The following is an 18,388-nucleotide window of genomic DNA, read 5'->3' as shown; positions in this document are numbered from 1 at the left end:
AGGAAGGGGAAGGAGGAAATACAACAAAAGACTCAGGGTTGAGTTGAGGACAGGGAGGGATGACTCACCTATTATGGTCACGGGCAAAAGGTAGACTTCCTTAGGGGAAGAAAAAAGAACATCAATTTACTTCAAAACCCACCACCACTTAACAAAGTAGGCCAGTGAAAAGTATAACCACATTGTAAAACACCTTCCCCCACCCCTCTCTTCTTCCTGGGCTCAGCTTTGCTCCTGATTTCCCTCCCTCCTTCTCCCTCCAGCAGTGCAGGGGGAAGGGAGGTGGGGGTTGTGGTCAGTCCTGCTGTTCATTCCTCTTCAAGGGAAGGACTCTTTGCAGTCTTCCTCTGCTCCAGCATGGGGTTCCTCTCACAGGAGACAGTCCTCCACAAAATTTCTCTGACGTGAGTTCTTCCCATGGGCTGCAGCTCTTCCTGAACTGCTCCAGCATGGGTCCCTTTTGGTATGTTGCAGTCCTCCCAGCACTGAACTACAACAGCAGGGGTTTCCCCCAGTGTCATGGCCTTCTTTGGGCACAGCCACCTGCTCCAGTGTGGGGTCCTCCACGGGCTGCAAATGGGCATCTGTTTCACCATGGACCTCTATAGGTGGCAGGGGACAGCCTGCCCTCTCCCCACAGGCTGCAGGGGAGTCTCTGCTCTGGTGCATCTCCCCCCTTCCTTTCTACCACTAACCTCGGTGTTTGCAGAAGTGTCTCCCTCACAACTTCTCACAACTCCCAACTCCTCCTCCCATGTTCCCCTTGTTAAATACGTTATCACAGAGGCGCAGCCACCATCGCTAATTGGCTTGGCCTTGGCCAGAGGCGGGTCTGACTTGGAGCCAGGGGAGCTTTGAGAAGCTTCTCACAGGGGCCATTGCTGTAGGCCACCCCCACCACCCCCATCACAAACCCTGCCACACATACATAAGCCCAACATGCTTCTATTCATAGAAATAATTTAGTACACTGATTTGGCCATTCATTTAGGACTATGAGCAACATGAAATATGGAATAATACCGTTGGATAGGAATTAGTTGTATGCTTAACTATAAATGGACTTAAATATTTTGCTTTGGATGAGGACCTGGACACAGATGGGTGAATCTTCGCTTGCTTTTCATCTCGTAATCAACCAATTGACTTATCATGATGGCATTTTTCTTTTTGTGTGTTGTTTGTCAGGTTCCCTTTATTTATTGTACATGCATTGTTAAAGGTGCTAATATGGAAAACAGATTAAATAGAAAAAGTTACTTGTAATAATCCTGATCATATGATACAGAGGAACAAAAAACTTAATGCAGATTAAAGAGGAAATACATTTTACAAATCAGATAAGATCTAAATGTGTAGCCCATATGACTGTTTCTCTTTGCTGGTACCTTCTGCCTAGGAGCTGTATTCAGATAGTATACTGTTACTGCCCTTTCTCAACCTTTCTCTTCCCCCCACCCCTCCTTTCTCTCTGTCCTTCAAAGGAGAAGGAAATGAAGAAATTAGCAACATGATTCATAATTATATCAAGGAAATTGAAGATCTCAGGTATTTACATAATATGTATTTAAACTTTTTTTTTTTTTTTTAAAAAACCCCCATCAAACTAGAAGTGTTAGCAAGTAAATACTTAAGCTGTTTTCCTATGTGGGGATTACTTTAGGACTAGTGCTCCTTCAGCTTCTAAGACCATCTGACGTTCCTCTTGGCCACAAAAATTACTAAAGATGAACCTGACAATAGAAATAAAAGTAAGATGTTACCTAAATAATGATGATGATTTGATATTGTTACGCAAAGCACAGCAGAACTTGGAATGATTGTTGTATAACTTCATAATGTCTCATATAAGTGATAGTACTGAGAAATTACTTATCAAAATTTAGAGTTTAAAAAAACCCAGCATCTGCTTTATTTTTAAATTTAAAAAAAAGACTGTTAAATATTTTAGATATTTTTATTTTTCTGTTTTGTGGAAGTGTATCATGCAAAAAAAATATCTGGCCTATTCCCAGTTAGTGTTAAGAGCTTTTGTGTAGTTTTCATGTAATGTGTATATACATACAGCATATGCAGATATGTATTTATACAGACATTTATATTTATATGTATTATGTCTAGGGTATATGATAAATATACAATATATGTAACTGTTGTGTGAAATGGTCTCATCAAGGGATTTACACTTGTATTTTGTGAGACTTCACCTTTGTTTGTAGTTTCTTTTTAAACTGAAGGTAATACATTGCAGTTGCAGATGCTAAGGAATACACATCTCATGCATTAGCAATACTTGTGTTTCATGATCTACAATTATTCTTTCTTTTTTTAAGAGCAAAATTATTAGAAAGTGAAGCAGTGAATGAAAATCTTCGACGCAACTTGTCAAGAGCTTCAACAAGAGCCACATATTTTGGTGGACCATCAGCATTTTCTGCTTCTATGCTTTCTTCAGAGAAAGAAACAATGGAAATCCTAGATATAGCCAAGAAAGATCTAGAAAAGCTGAAAAAAAAAGAAAGGAAAAAGAAAAAGAGGTGGTGTATGAATTATAATGCTATTCGTTTTCTCTTTATTAGTAGAGAGGTATATTTTTTTTAACCACTGAGACTTTAAAATTCATTTATTTTTGCTGTGTGGGTTTGGATCCTAAACGACTGTTCTTTCAAACTCTTTTACATATTGAAGTTATAGGCGTTTTTCTTTTGCATCTTTTCTTCCAGTGAAGTATGTAGTATTTGTAGTATGAATGTCTCTGTTGTAATGATTTTTTTCTTCATAATTATGCACGATGGTAAAAGCACAGGTGCTCTCCATAAATTCTGATATCCAACTTTTTTTTTTAAAAATGCATCTGAAATTAAACAGAAGTTTTCAAAACCCCAATTCTAAACTTTTTTCTACTGTATGTCAAAACTGAAACAGCTTTCTGCAGAACTATCTGGGAATTCTTTGGTAGTTCTTGGAATGGCTTATTTTGTTTTATCTTCTGCTTTTATGGATGTTTTTAATTTGAGGTTTCCTAATTCTCTGTAACATCATGCTTTGCTGGTTTTTGCTGTTCAACTTCTCATCTACTAAAATGCTCATAGACATTGATATAAATGCCTGTTCAGACAGCAGTTAGTAAAGGAAGGATTTGCTTGTTTACTCTAAGGCTTTGATTCCATTAGGGATCTTTCCCTTTTCCTTGAAATTTTCCACACTTGAATTACTTCCACACACTAATCTATTACTCTTTTTACTTTACTTTTTACCTTCAAATTACTTCTACAAGTTAAAATTAAGCAGTATAAAAGCCTGAAATATAGTTGAAGTATAAAGTGGATTTGAGTTAATGATACCTGCAATTTGATGTCTTCATCTATAAATCCATTCACCACACAAGTGTCTGATACTTATAGAGACTAGATTCTTTGTGTATAATTTTTCAGGAAACTTTTATACTTTTATGGTGATTTTGATAGATTTTATATCTCGTGTTTGTAGGAACTTGAGGGGAGGATGGAAGTATTAAATAAAATCAGCAGAATATTCTGACCTCTCTTCAGCCAAACACTTCAATATGTTCCTTAACTAATTACATTTTAAAATCAAACATGCAGTTAAATACATGCTTAGATAGAGCCCCAATTGTTAGGTTGAGACCTGAGTATTAGGTAGCAAACAGGACTGTGACCAGAAAACAGATAAATGTCACCATATAGATATATTGAATAATATCTCTTATTGTAGGAGATGATCACTTAAAAGAAACATTTAGAAGTTTTACCCCATGTACAGTAGGGTTGTTTGTTGGGGGGGGTGTGTGTTCCTTTTTTTTTTTTTCCTGAAAGAAGCTTCTGTGTCCAATCACACTTGCTCAGACCAGAACAATAATCTTGTGAATAGGATAGCCAAGTGGTCTGATCCAGAAGTAAGGACTACTTATCATAAACTATTTTTGAAATAAATTTTCTATCCTAGCATTATAGAATTAGTGAACCATAGAAAAATTTAAGTTGGAAGAGACCTCTTGATGGTCCGGCCTCCATCTTAAAGCAGGTCTTGTGTTCTATAGAATGGGATCAAAGTGCTGGTAAGGTTTGAATCTGTCTACTGAGCCATCTGCAGACTGCTTTGTAATAAATATTTATAAATTTCTGAGGTACATATGTTGGGAGAAGCTAAGAAATGTTAGAACTTAGGGATTACGCGTATAGCCTGTCATACTTGTTTCCTGCATAGTGCTTCTATCTAATTAATGAAATGCAAAGTCCGTGTACAGGATATATCACTGTGAATTTCAGGAATTGTTAATGGATATGCTAATGTATTGCAGAGGGACAATTTACCCTGCAGTTTGGTAGGGATTCTTTGCTCTACTTCTGTCTTCTACAGGCATTTAGCTGCTTTTACTGTACTATTTCTTTTTGGGGTTGCTGTTCTTTTAAAATAGTCTAACTAGTGTTTTGCTATTGAAATGGGATCAGTAAGCCTAGTTACCATTTCTGCCCCATCTGCTACTCTCTTGATCTGTTTTTTTCCTGGTTATGGGTCAGTACTATGAAAGATGCATAATTTTAAGTATATGCAATTTATCTAAATTGTTGTGAGCTAGCCTGAATATCTATGAGCCAGTTTTTGAATGAGCAGCAGGTATGTACTGCTATATATCTTTAGCCTTTAATAAAGTTTATTGAAAACAGTTTACATGGCAGTAATGCTGTGGCTACTGCAATACTGAAAAGCTTGACTGGAGTGTCTCACGGCGTGACTTACTCACCAGAAGCCCCAGAGCAAACCTCCCATGTCCCTTTCAGTTGTTAGTCAGCCTTACGTACCTGGTAACCTTTTTTGACTGTTGTCTTTTGGCTTCCCTAACCTTTTATTAAACTAAATGAAGTAAAATTACATGGGATTAGCTCCTACCTGTAGTGAAGGAAGATGATAGGCAGTATAAGTTGAAAAGGTAGCAAAAGCTCTTGCTCCAAACTTACTCATAATGGCAACATGGGGAATTTCAGTAGTTGTTGAAATTTAAGTCATCTCTACACTTATATAAGTTATGCAGACATTTCTTTACTTGATACATCCACATTTGTTCAAGAGGGAAAAGTACAAGTAAAACTACTAACACTTTGTCCATCTCATTGCTTCTGATGCATATTTTTTGTTAATTTATTAAAAAATAACAAGCAATCATTGGCATGTACTTTTTTAATCCCGGAAAAATAAACTGCAATATCCTGTTTTTTATTTAAAAATAAACAAGACCCCAAAACAAAAAATAAATGCAGTTTTAAAGATTTCTATATGAATTATATTCAGAATATATGGTTTGGAATATTAGTACTAAAATGTTCTCATTACCATTTTATATTACAATACATTATCAGCATATATAAAACTAGTGCTTTGTTTTCTCCTGATATATTCCTGAGCTATATAACTTTGTTCAATGGCAGTACTTCTTGCAATTTTCAGTGTTTTATCTGCCAATTTTAAGTGGCAAAAGAGGAGAAAGCTTTTTCTAGAGCCAAGAGATATTTTTAATCATATTAGAAATAGTTCTCAAAGTGAAATATATTGTCTATATCTAAAACTTCTTCCGTAGTGTAACTTGAATTTACAATTGTTGACAGTGACAGATTAGTTAACCTACAAATGCTGCTTCTTTGTTTTCTATTTACTTTCCAACTGTGCAAAATGTATTGCCTTTTTTACTACTTGTTGTCTCTTGATGGTATCTTTTAAAATTTCATTTTAAACTCCACAAGCTCATATATCATTTTTTTACCTTCTTATCACTTTTGCTTTTCACTGTCTGGTTTGTCCTTCATTGGCTTGGCCTTCCAATACTGTACCTCGTGCTTTTGAAGGCTACAGAAACTTGAGGAAAGCAGTCAAGAAGAAAGAAGGTTGGAATATTTCCCAGGTTTTTAATTAACTGTCATTTCAATTAACTGGTTGTCATACATGAAAAGAAGTTGGGCAGATTCATAGGTACTTCAAGAGTAGTTAATTTGGCTTTTCAAAATTCTTTCCTGTGTTTTGACTTTCAACAAGTGTTTTAACTGGAAGAAACATGTTGTGGAATTGATTTTGACTCTGGGATTGCACAGTGTTGAGCAAGCGTTTGTGGGGAGGTGGTGCCTTTGGGAATCACTACAGAGTTCAAGTAGATTTCTTTTTTGGCCTGTATACAATGAAAGGCAGGAGGGAGACGCATTAGTTCATATGGTATAAAATGTATAGCAGACAGTATACAACAATAATCATTTTTGTATGTGAGATCAAGTAGGTCTTGGACCTTCACACCTCAGTTAAGTCTGCTTCTTTTATTTTTGAAAGCATGTGATTGAAGCCTTGACCATTCGTTCCATTCAGTTTCAGCCAAAGCAGTAAATAAAAGTAATTAGTCATAGAGAGCAGTTGAGGGCTCTAAAAAGAGAGATACAGTGTCATTGAAATTGCATGTAATGGAGCTTTTCTTTTTCAGCTGTCTAATTTGATCCAAAAACCCCCCACTGAATTCATGCACATTATGTGAATCTTCAGATCAGTAGCACACAAATTAAGCAGTACAGTTCTGCCTGAGAGAGCTGCTGGCTCTCCTTCCTCCTGTCTCTCCCCTTTATTAGGCAGAACAAAAATTCTCTGTAGCGGTGAGCTCCATGCTGTGTGCAGGCAGAAGGGAAACTGGGGATTTGCCTCAGTTTGTGTGAAGATTGCAGCTGAGAGCTATTATCATTTAAGTTTATTGACCAACATAAACCAGAACATGTTGTGGGCTGAGTGAGATGAGAATTTGTGAAAATGAGATTGCATGGCTTGGTGTTTCATGTTTAGCATTTTTTTTTTGCCTGTACAAATCTGGTTAGGCTTTTTGCTTCCAGCTTCCCTGGGTGCTGCGTGGATTCAGAAAGTTCAAGCAAAAGCATTCTGCCTTACACATGGTCAGCTGTAGTTGGATTTGGTTTCACTGGTGATGAGTGGGGCAGAAGAAACCAGTTAGCGCTGAACAGCTTAGAAAATAGTATAACAAAAAATCACGTGTTCACAGAAGCACTGTGTTACCTAACTGTCACACTTCAGAGTAGAGCTCTGTTTTAAAGGTGGCTTTTAGGTGTCACGTGACAAATTAGTGTCTCGAATCTACTGAACTTTTCTTGTTGTTAGACTGAGTGTTGGATTTACTAAGAGTTAGACCTCGAGTCTGAGCTCCTTTTGATGTCAGTGGAGGAAGATGTGCATTTCTAGTTACTGTGCCTGAGCAGTGGCAGCACGTAACTTGCCAAACTTTTATGCAGCTGAAGTTAGGTTAGGTGGATTCCACATTATGCAATCCTAACCTCGGTTTTTTTCATTACTACACCCTATGGTGTCAAGTCCTCTTCTATCATGATTTCTCACCTATTGGGGATGGTTTGGGTTTGCGCATGTAGCACTAGAGGGACTGACATTTGACCTGTGACAATTTGCAGAGTGCCATTGACTTCTGAAATTTATGTTTACATGTGATGTCCAAACGTGCACTTAAAAACATTAAAACTCATCCAAATGGCTAATACACAAAACATTTAAAACAAAACCAAAAAAACTCTGCTGCAAATTGTGTAAGCTATCACTACAGTTCAGATTGCCAAGAGAGGAAAGAATATAGAGATACTTGACATTGAAAGAAGTTTTGAATCATAGTCTGAAAAACAAAAGCATGGAAATGTACTAAAATGTAATCTTAATAATTGCGAAAAGTTTCTTTTTGCGATTGCCAGTCCTTTTGCAAAAATTCAGTATTTCTTGACTCTTTCTGTTGTTGTGTTAATGCCTATTTTGAGCATTCCCTTGATGTCAAAGTAGGTAACTCATCAAAAGAGTAGTTATAGTATGATAAATTAGGATATTGTTTAAGGCTTATACATAAATTTTCAGATGATTGTAAGCACAGTAAGCTCTGTTATAGCTTGAGTGTAGTAATACCTGTAATGTATGTTGTACCTGCACATAATGTTCTTTGTTTTGTAAAAGCTATTCTGGGTACACTGCAACTTCCATGCAAAATTAATACTGCTGTAGTATATGGTGATGTGTATTCTGATTGTCCCGGTTGTGCAATATGCCCTAAAACAATGTCCTAATCATGAATATTATTTTGCAAGTTAAGATTAAGAGTAATTAAGCATTACTTTTTTATCTGTGAGAGTTTGGAAGTTGTGTTCTACCCATGCCCAACACATGTGCCTTTGCCTAACTACACTTTGGTTTTCATCTTTATTTGGAATTATAACTTACTGTTTTGGGGGATGGGAAGTATATACTGTTTTACTTTGTGAACATTTTGTGTCTGTGCCTCTTCTGCTAGTGTTAAAGAGGATAACACAGATAACGAGCAGGAGAAGAGAGATGAAAAAGGCTCTTCGGAGAGAGAGAATAATGAATTGGAAGTAGTAAGTATTTAGAAGTGTTTGGTTTACTTGTTCATTGTCTGTTTAAAGATTTACAAGGTTATACAAAGGAAATTAGAATGGGTCAGGTGAATACTTTGCAGTGATAGTCACAAGTGACTGGGGGATGGAAAGGTGTGGGTGTGCTTCAATATCTTTTTATTTTGTAGGAGGAAGTTCAGGAAGTAAGTGATCATGAGGATGAAGAAGAGGAAGATGATGAAGATGAAGATGACATGGAAGTTGTTGAAAGCTCAGATGAATCAGATTCTGACTCTGATGAAAAAGGTGATGTCAGTGCAATATTCTGTAAAATTTTACAAATACTGTCTGTCATTCCTCAGGTTTTGGTAGGCAAGAAAGCATGTTGTCAGCCATAATTCTTTGTGGATTGTATGTGCAGTGAATTCTCTTTTTTTGGTTATGGTGCTAAAACATGTAATAGATATCAGATCAAGTGTAACGACTTTAAAATTAATTAAAGGCCATCAGATATTTGATAACTCATTTTTTCCTTGGTTAGAATATCCAAAAGTGTAAGCTTTAAATACTGGGTTATTTTTATGTCTCAGGACTAATCACCAAGGTGACAGCTCCTATTCAGCTCATTTGGAAATGGGTAGAATTTAATTTTGAAAGGCTTAAAGTCCATTAGCCTTCCATATTTTCCTGTGGCATGAAAGTTAGGACTGCTAGAGTCAGAGACAGCATCACCAGCAATTCTGTCATGTAAGCTGGACCAAATGGGCAAACCAAGTCTGTTGGTTCCTTCTTGTCTGAGAGTCACACAAACAGTAGCAGGAGTTGCAGAACCTGAAAAAATAATCCTCAACTGACTTTTTTATTCTGGAGCACACAATCTTAAACCAAAAAAATACCTACTTGACCAAAAAAAATTAATTAAACTTTTGTAAATTTACCTTGTGGATTAGTCCTTTTTCCTTACTTTTTCCTCCTACTTTTCTCATTCCCTTCACCATTCCACTTCTATGATTAAGGTGGCTCCTCTCTTCTCAGAATTTTGGCTTTATCTTTCTAAGAGCTAGAGAAGGGAAAATCTCCCCTTGGAGACTGCCAGCAGTCAAATTTTCCTTTTATATCCTGCTGGGTTTATGAATGACAGTTATTCTCTAGCCCTGAGGTGTGACTGAAGTCTCAGAGCCTTTTGTATGGAGAAGGACAGATTGCTGATTTTGAGATTTAAATATGCATAATATTCCCGGTTCTAGGATGGAGAGAGTTTAAGGAGGAGGTTTTATTGCAGATAGTAGCACAATGCTGCAACAGAAACTTTGTGTAGAATTCCCCTGTTCACAGTTTACATGTCAGGAAATGGCCCTAACATTGCAGGGGGTATCTATATTTGTGATCCTTGCTGTTACTTTAACAGAAGATTTAATTTTTAATTGCTTAAATCTTTTTATTTTAGAAAATTATCAGGCTGACTTGGCAAATATCACATGTGAGATAGCCATTAAGCAGAAACTCATAGATGAGCTAGAGAACAGCCAGCGAAGGTTGCAAACACTGAAAAAACAATATGAAGAGAAACTAATGATGCTACAACATAAAATTCGAGACACTCAGCTTGAAAGAGATCAGGTTCTTCAAAACTTGGGTAAGAAGTACAAAATCATTTAAATCTAGATGTGTTGTTTGCTACTTCCCCCACTTCCTTTTCCAAATGTGATAAGAAATTTCAGAAAACAGAAACAGGTTTGTACCAGTGAATCATACTTTACTCATTCTAGTTTCTGCTGGAATTGAGGGAAATTTTGTGAAAAGATATTGGTACTGACAGGTATTTGGTTTGGTTGAATGAGCATTTTCAGCTTTCTAGGAGCACTCATTTTATTGTAGTCCTCGAGATAGTTCCTGAATTAAAAGTTCTTTCCTTCTCCTCCCTCCCTGCTTCCTTTTGATTTGCATATAAATAAGAACTAGGATCAGTGGCTTTTCAGAGATGTTTTACTGACCGAACCTTTTTGAATATGTAATAGTATTGAGATGAAAAAATAGCTCTGACTCAGGAAGTCATAAACCACAAATATTTGAACTTTGGGAGAGTACTGGGGGAAACAGTTTGTTTCTTTTAAAAAATATATGTGCTTTATAGTTGTATACTTCATATGCTTTTGATGTTCCCTTATTTCTTCCTTAGACCTTCCATTTTGATCAGTTCCAGAAAAGGGGTGCTAGGCTTGATGGTTCTTGGGACTGTTGTTATGATCTTATGCACATATGTGCGAACAAGCATGTATATTCAGGTGCTCAGATATTTGTTGTCTAGTGCAAAGAAATCAGAAGGAAAGTTTTAAGACTTGATCTCTTATCCAAGAAATGCATACAAGGTGGAAAGGTTGAAGTGGTGCAGGTCACAGCAGTTAGAGACAAATTAAATTTTCAAAGATATTGCAGATAATGCTAAAAGCAGAGGAAGCAGTCATCTGCTGTGGTTGGCAAAGTGAAAATACTCTGAACAAAAGTAGATTAAGAATTCCCTTTTGCTCTAGGTTCTGTAGAGACCTATTCGGAAGAAAAGGCAAAAAAAATCAAGTCAGAATATGAAAAGAAACTCCAAGCCATGAATAAAGAACTGCAGAGGCTTCAAACAGCGCAAAAGGAACATGCACGATTGCTTAAAAATCAGTCTCAATATGAAAAGCAGCTGAAGAAACTGCAGCAGGAAGTGACGGAAATGAAGAAAACCAAGGTATATTTCAGTATGTTGAAGTGTTGTACAATGACTGTTTACTGAAACATGGCATGAAATCTCTTGTTATCTACCAGATAACTCTGTTCTTACTGTCAGCTGCTCGAAAGTCTGCAAACAGAAGTTATCAAGACTAGGCTATACCTGGGGGAGAGTGGTGGCTTTTAGGTTTAATGAACAGAAATTATGTTATCAGACATAGAGGAGCTTGCACTGCTCATTAGCAGTTATTAGCAGTTATTCATCACTGAATAAAGAAGACACATTAGATGGAGGAGGTAAATTGCTGAAAGCACGTAATATACTGGAAGATGATAATCTGAAGAAGAAACTATATGAGTGGGGGCAGGGAACAGCACTTCAGTGTAAACACCTTTTCTAAGTGATGACCTCTTTACAGGTTCGCTTGATGAAACAAATGAAAGAAGAGCAGGAGAAAGCTAGAATGACTGAATCTAGAAGAAATAGAGAGATTGCACAGCTTAAAAAGGAGCAACGCAAACGAGAGGTGATTTGACAGATAAAGAATTTTAATTTGGAATAAGCATCTATCATCATGATGTGCATCTGCTTGCAGGCACACACCATGTGTATATGCATTCACTGATGCAAGCATGTACCTGTGTATTTTCACCCAATCAAAATACAGATAATTTGGTTTGAATTCTATGGTAACTCAGTTCCTAGCTTCAGGTGATAAGTGCAACAGAAAATAGAAAGCTTATTGGATAGGTATATCAGTATTATTTTATTAGTGAATCTTCACAAAACTGTTGCTACCACCTTACTTGCATGCAAGGATTCTTTCTGATAGAGAATTGATATAGTGACACACTTTATTTTCATTCTAGAAAGAGGAAGAAAGAATTGTGACTTGACCACTTTGTGTCACAACAGTTTTGCAAACTTGTATTAGTGTGTAAAGGTCTTTTTTTATACAGTACAGTCCTTGTGGCAGATAATGGAAAAAATATAATGTGCTGCTTGTATTTTTTCACAGCATCAACTCAAGCTTCTGGAAGCTCAGAAAAGAAATCAGGAAGTTATCTTACGTCGCAAAACTGAAGAGGTATTGTAAAACAGTAATGCATCTTTGAAAACAGAATGATATTGTATTGCTGTAACTTAGAATGCAGTTTTGGGGACAGGTAATGGTGTCTCTGCACCTTGTTTCAGGTTACAGCCCTTCGTCGACAAGTAAGGCCTCTGTCTGATAAAGTGGCAGGAAAAGTTAGTCGAAAGCTGAGCTTGCCTGAGCATCCTATACAGGAAGCAAGTTCTAGCTCATCAGCTGAGCACGATGGTTCAAGAACAGCAGCACAGCAGAAGATGAGAATTCCTGTTGCAAGGGTTCAAGCATTATCTGTAACTGCAACGAATGGAACAGGGTAAGGATTAAAACTGTATACTCTCTGAAGAGAACTGAAAATTGCATGGACTTTCTAGTAGATAATCTTGTGATGACACATACTGCAGTAGTTGTTATTTTTCAAACTGCTGTCATGTAATTCTCATAAAATGGGCATTTTACCATTATCAAATGCAATTTGAGTTTTGTGGGTTTAACACAGTATGGAATAATATAAAATGTCATTAAGTCACATTAAGAAACCCCAAAATTTCAAAATCCAGTTAATCTGCTCTTAAAGATAAATGCCCTTGGTGATCCAATGTCTGCAGTGTTCTTAAGTGCGAAGAAAAACTTGTTGGAAAACACAGTTTAATGTCTTAAGTTTATTGGTGATCTTCTACTCTGTCTGAAACAGATTCCCTTGTTAAATAGGGAACAACTCTTAAGTTGCATTCAGTTTCAGTGGTGCATCATACAAGATGCCGCAGTGTTTGATACCTGTTTTTCAAACGTGATATATTAGAGCACAGTTGAGTTCAGTGCTGGGTGCAAGGAAAAACTGCAAGAAATTCTGCAAGAAATTTTAAAGTTGTCTATGAAAATTCTTGCCTGATCATTTCCACACTGAAATGTGTAACTGGATTACTTTAGATTTAGCTGTATGTTTCTCTTGAATTTATCACAGAAGGAAGTATCAGCGGAAGGCAGTGACCAGCAGAGTTTACACCTCAAGGGCAGCCAGGATGAAGTGGCAGTTACTCGAACGCCGAGTGACTGATATCATTATGCAGAGGATGACCATTTCCAATATGGAGGCAGATATGAACAGGTTACTTACGGTGGGTGATCTACTATCCACTCTTGGCTGTATCATCATATTAAATAAAGAGAGAGCAGTGCATTTACCTTTGCTGTAAATGAATTGCTGTGATGGTGGCATAGGCAAAGTGACTTGGAATACATTGCAGTCAGTGAAGGCGCTCAGAACAACTCCAGTAAGCATTTGGACCATGGGATTGCTGTGCTTAGTAAGAAATAAAAAGTATATTAATGAGATCATGTGCAGATATATTAAAATATTCACCTGTATAACTTCTTCCTGTAGAAATCATATGTTAGTTAAAGTATAACAAGGAAAACAAAACAAAAAGGTGCTTAAATGCCTTGAGTGTTTACTGTTTCCTTTTTATGTAATGTGTCTTTGGGGAAAATAGCAACGTGAAGAACTTACAAAAAGAAGAGAAAAGCTTTCAAAGAAAAGGGAGAAGCTCATCAAGGATGGGGGTGGCAGTGAAGCAGATAGAAATGTCCAGAACATAAATGAAGAGATGGAATCACTAACTGCAAATATAGACTACATTAATGACAGCATTTCTGACTGCCAAGCAAACATTATGCAAATGGAGGAAGCAAAGGTGGGTCAAATACTAATGCAGAAATGGTAAAATGTAGAAAAGAAAAAAAACAACTGTGTTAGCCTTGGAAAAGTTGTCATTTAGAAATTAATTTTGGTTTGGCTGTATAATTATTGAACCGGGAAGTGAAAACTGGTGGAAAACTTGGGTGAAGTTTGAAATCAAGAGTGTTCATACAAGTGAACTTTCAAATCTGAGTTTTAGTGTAAATAGTGTAATGCAGGTTAAGATTACAAAGCATTTAAATGTCAAAGCTGATGCTTTCTATTCTACTGGCATTAAATGTATATAATTTTGGGGACTGAAGGCTAGCAGCTTGTATCCTCTTCCTACACCTGTTGGTATGCTTCCACTCCCTTGTACTGGTTTTGTATACTTTACATCTATTTAAATATTTTTGTATGTGAGAATTTATGTAAATTCTTTATATTGCATTTTAGTATATTTTCGATTATGTAACAGTGGCTTTCTATAACTAAAGAGCCTTTTCAGACCAAGTTGCTTGTTTAGCTTAGATATTTTCAAATAGTAATTTAGTAAAAGGAAATTGTCTATTATGACTGATGTAGAAATTTGAATGTTACCAAAAGCAGTGATATCCTAATCTAAAAACTCTCATGATGTACATCATACATTACATGATCTAGGAGGAAGAATCCACCACATACAGTCTTCTAGGTCTCCTGTCACATGGTAGCATGAAGTCTGAACTGTAACACTCATCAATATTTTTATAAGGCAATGATTTAGTTCTCCCTCTCCCACCTTGGACTGATCTGTGCTTTAATGCATTTTACTCACATCAGAATTTCTTGAATTTTGGACAGCATGGTGCAAGGTTACAGGACTTTACCAGTAAAAAAGCAGTGAACACAAAAACCTCAGTAATTCTTAAGGGTACCAGTGTGCTTAATATTGGCTGAGAATAATCAGAAGAAAAATGAGGAAAAGACTAGGGGGGGAAGTCTTCAAATGTATGAAGGCTACAGAAAATGAAGAAATGCACTCATTTCTGCATCCACTGTGAATAGCTTAGCTTGTAGAAAGAAGGGATCTGAGTTTGAGTTTGATAAGAGCCTTCTAATAGAAAGAAACTGAAGCACTGGAAGAGACTGGGAAGGCTGCAGAGTCTGTACCGTGGGGTGTTTTGGGGATAGTTTGGAAGAAAAATCCTTTGTGCATGGTTTAGAGGTTCCAAGGGGGTGAACTGGGTGATGTTGCAGGATCTTCACTGTTTCTGTTTTCTGTGTTTACTGTAATGATTAAAAAAAATAAAAAAAGGTATTTTCACAGTCTGACTGCTTTTGTTGTTGCACATGTAGGAAGAAGGAGAGACCTTGGATGTAACAGCAGTGATTAATGCTTGCACTTTGACAGAAGCTCGATATTTGCTTGATCACTTTCTTACGATGGGTATCAATAAGGTAATGCTTTGTAATATGTGTGTGCTGGGACTATGCCATGTATCAAGAGCAGAGCTGTGCTGATATAGACTGACTAATGTGCGTCCGATAAAGCGAAGCTGGTCAACACTACTGAGTCGTGCTGGTTCTCATTGTGAAGTCCCTTGAGATCCATTGTCCCTGTCAACCTGTTGCCTGTTTTTCAGCTCCCAGTAGAGCCTACTTTTCTCTACTACTTACCTCATGTTGTTCCTATGAGAGCATTAGCTTTTCATAATCAAATAATTCTCTTGTTATGTTTTTCAACAAGCTCCTAAAGAATGCTCAGGGTCTTTTTTTAAAGACCGGCTCAGCCACTTCCTTAAAAAAAATGAGCCTTTAAAAAATTTATTTTAAGGTATATATTGATGTGTGGCATACTTCAGTTAGACTTCTACTTTTGAGTAGAGCAATAGGAGCTTTTTCTGAAAGCCTCAGGGAGTAATATTTTCAGAATGAATATTTAGCAGTTTTATAACCCCGTGCACACATGTATCGTATGCTCTCGATACTGCTTTTCTTTCTGTTTGGAGGCCATGTTCAGTGTCATTGAATCGAATGAAAGATTTCAAGGCTATTGAAATGGGCTTTGGGTCAGTTGCACTGACCAATTCTCTGTTCTTTTTTTGCATTCTTGATTCATCACTATGAAGGTAATCAGAAAAGTTTGTGTGTGTTTTATTTAAAAAAAAAAAAAAAATTTCTCACAATCACATTGGCTTCTGCAAATTTCAGTCTCGATTTTTTCAGCCCTTGGGTGGGTTGAATGGATACCTGGTTCCTTGTATCTGTGAGAAGAGTGCCTCTGACTTACTCTGTTAACAATTTCTACTTCTCATTATAAAAAGCTCCACAATGTGAAGGTGATTCTCCTCTTTCTGATAAGTAATTATAATGTATAACAAAAACTGAAGGTACGTTTTCTTGCAAAATTGGTCATGCCTGATGTCTATTCTACTGTTTGTTTCCACATCCAAAATGTGTCTATTGATATCCTGGTTTAGTTCATGATAGAATCAGAATCTAATCTGTAAATCCATAGTACTACTTTCTCAAGTGCTACACTCAAAGTCCTCTGTTACCCTGCAAGTCTTTGAGAAGATGTGTTGTACCCTCATTTTTCCTTACTGTTTCTTCTATTTGGAAACTGTTTTCTGTAAACTTCCTTGACTACATTTTCTACAACTAAAAATTCCCACTGATCTGTGGATCTAGGGAAGTTTCCTTAGAATGGATTCTATCTTAAGTTAGGCCCTGACATCTTTCAGCAGAAGCTGAAAGTTCACTGAGTGATTCTGTAGGAAAGGTTACAGTTCTGGGGTTGGGTTGGGTTTTTTTAGTTATTGTTGGTGGGTTTTTTTCCTGTTATTTGTTATAGAGTATCATAGGTAATAATTAAAAAAATGTACTTGTGAAAAATGGAGGTGTTGATTTTTCAGATGCTTGCTACTCTTAAATAAATGCAAAGAATCTATGAATTGTACTTGGGAGTCATGTCCAACTTGGCCACTAGATGCATATTTGCAAGGCAGAGTCTGAGGAACACAAGTTAAATGAATGCTTAATGATACTCTTAAAAATAACCCAACAAAAAAAAAAAACCCACAAAACAAAAAGAAGATCTTTAGTTGAAACTTGATCTTTAGGATGTGAGAGGAAGGTTAAAATGTACACATTTTTTGTGTTTGTAGTTTTAAAAAAGTTTTGGTAATTCTCACTTTGTAACAAAAGCGGTGTGATAAAGCATGGGTCATCTTTTTCTTTCTTTCTCTCTCCTAGGGTCTCCAAGCAGCTCAGAAAGAAGCTCAGATCAAAGTTCTTGAGGGACGCCTTAAGCAGACAGAAATTACTAGTGCTACTCAAAACCAGCTTCTGTTTCATATGCTAAAAGAAAAAGCTGAGTTAAATCCTGAACTTGATGCTTTGCTGGGTCATGCTTTGCAAGGTAGTTTTGTCATCTTGTATCCTGAATATTCAGCTGCATGTCATGTTTCCTTTCATGCATGCTGTACCGGGCATTCTAGGCTATTTCTTTTCTGAATAGATGCTGTATTTTAACATCTTATACTTAAACTCTATTTCACAATTGATGTGCATGGGATCATAGAATAGTTTGACCTGGAAGGGACCTTAAAGATCATCTAGTTCCAACCCCCCTGCCATGCACAGGGACACTTTCCACTAGGTTGCTCAAAGCCCCGACCAACCTGGCCTTGAACACTGCCAGGGAGGGAGCATGTATGTAATTTTTAAGTATGTCCCCTTGGCGGTGAATTGTAGAAGGGTTTTTATTATTATTATTAGTGAGACTTTTAAAATTTAAATAATCTGATTGTCATATTTACAAAAGACTATGCATTTACAATTTGGTATGATATGTGAAATTCTAAATATGCAATCCTCTTCAATCATCATACGTTAGTGATTTTGAAAGTGTCATCACCTGTCTTACAGCATCTATTCTACTTCTTATGAGATGATATTAAGAAAAATTTAGAATATATTTGGGTATTTTTGTTTTATTTCTTCTTATAAATGGATATATTTTGATTGGAGTGTTGCTTTTGTTTCCTTGTTGCTGTTATTTACACAGACCTAGATAGCATACCACTGGGTAAGTATGTTTAGCTTTCTGTGTACTGTACAGCTGCATGAGTTACTAATTCATTCATGTTCACTAACTGGTGCATCTTAGAATTTGTGAGTGTGTGAAGTTTGCATGAACTATTCTGTAAATGTACTCATTATCATGAGCTTACAGAGCATTTCTTCCTTTCTGAAACCACCCATAGCCCTCATGTTAGATTTGTCAGATAAGAAGTGAACGTGGTAAGCAGAGCTCTATTTGAGATTTATGACTTACTGCTTACAAACGTATAGTATGTTCAGACTACATAAAGCTGTTTTGTGATGTACCGCTGCTGTAATTGTGACAAATTCTGCTTATCTTTTAGGTCTGAAAATTGTAGCCCTTAACATGCAGGTCACTTTTAACCTTTTGCAAATAGCTCATTTTGTAATGTAGATATTGTACAGAATGC

General features: G+C 36.7%; 1 protein-coding gene across 8 annotated transcripts in view; it reads left to right on the top strand.

Moving 5' to 3' along the window:
* The window catches only part of KIF21A (kinesin family member 21A), a 94,240-nt gene that overhangs the window by 49,229 nt on the left and 26,623 nt on the right, over positions 1 to 18,388 (top strand). For 5 of the 8 annotated variants that reach the window (XM_074903283.1, XM_074903279.1, XM_074903287.1 and 2 more), the window contains exons 10-24: positions 1,485 to 1,548; positions 2,334 to 2,537; positions 5,862 to 5,900; positions 8,345 to 8,429; positions 8,597 to 8,714; positions 9,856 to 10,044; positions 10,940 to 11,139; positions 11,540 to 11,647; positions 12,140 to 12,208; positions 12,316 to 12,527; positions 13,176 to 13,329; positions 13,705 to 13,905; positions 15,228 to 15,329; positions 17,127 to 17,292; positions 17,941 to 17,961. In XM_074903283.1, the coding sequence (XP_074759384.1) occupies positions 1,485 to 1,548; positions 2,334 to 2,537; positions 5,862 to 5,900; positions 8,345 to 8,429; positions 8,597 to 8,714; positions 9,856 to 10,044; positions 10,940 to 11,139; positions 11,540 to 11,647; positions 12,140 to 12,208; positions 12,316 to 12,527; positions 13,176 to 13,329; positions 13,705 to 13,905; positions 15,228 to 15,329; positions 17,127 to 17,292; positions 17,941 to 17,961 (1,932 nt within the window). The remainder of the gene's footprint in view (positions 1 to 1,484; positions 1,549 to 2,333; positions 2,538 to 5,861; positions 5,901 to 8,344; positions 8,430 to 8,596; positions 8,715 to 9,855; positions 10,045 to 10,939; positions 11,140 to 11,539; positions 11,648 to 12,139; positions 12,209 to 12,315; positions 12,528 to 13,175; positions 13,330 to 13,704; positions 13,906 to 15,227; positions 15,330 to 17,126; positions 17,293 to 17,940; positions 17,962 to 18,388) is intronic. The other 3 variants (XM_074903280.1, XM_074903282.1, XM_074903284.1) reach the window with 3 other exon arrangements.

Source organism: Athene noctua, chromosome 3, assembly GCF_965140245.1.
Source record: "Athene noctua chromosome 3, bAthNoc1.hap1.1, whole genome shotgun sequence".
Classification (NCBI taxonomy): Eukaryota; Metazoa; Chordata; class Aves; order Strigiformes; family Strigidae; genus Athene; species Athene noctua.
The sequence above is the reverse complement of the archived record's forward strand: the minus strand, read 5'-3'. Positions and strand labels throughout refer to the sequence as shown.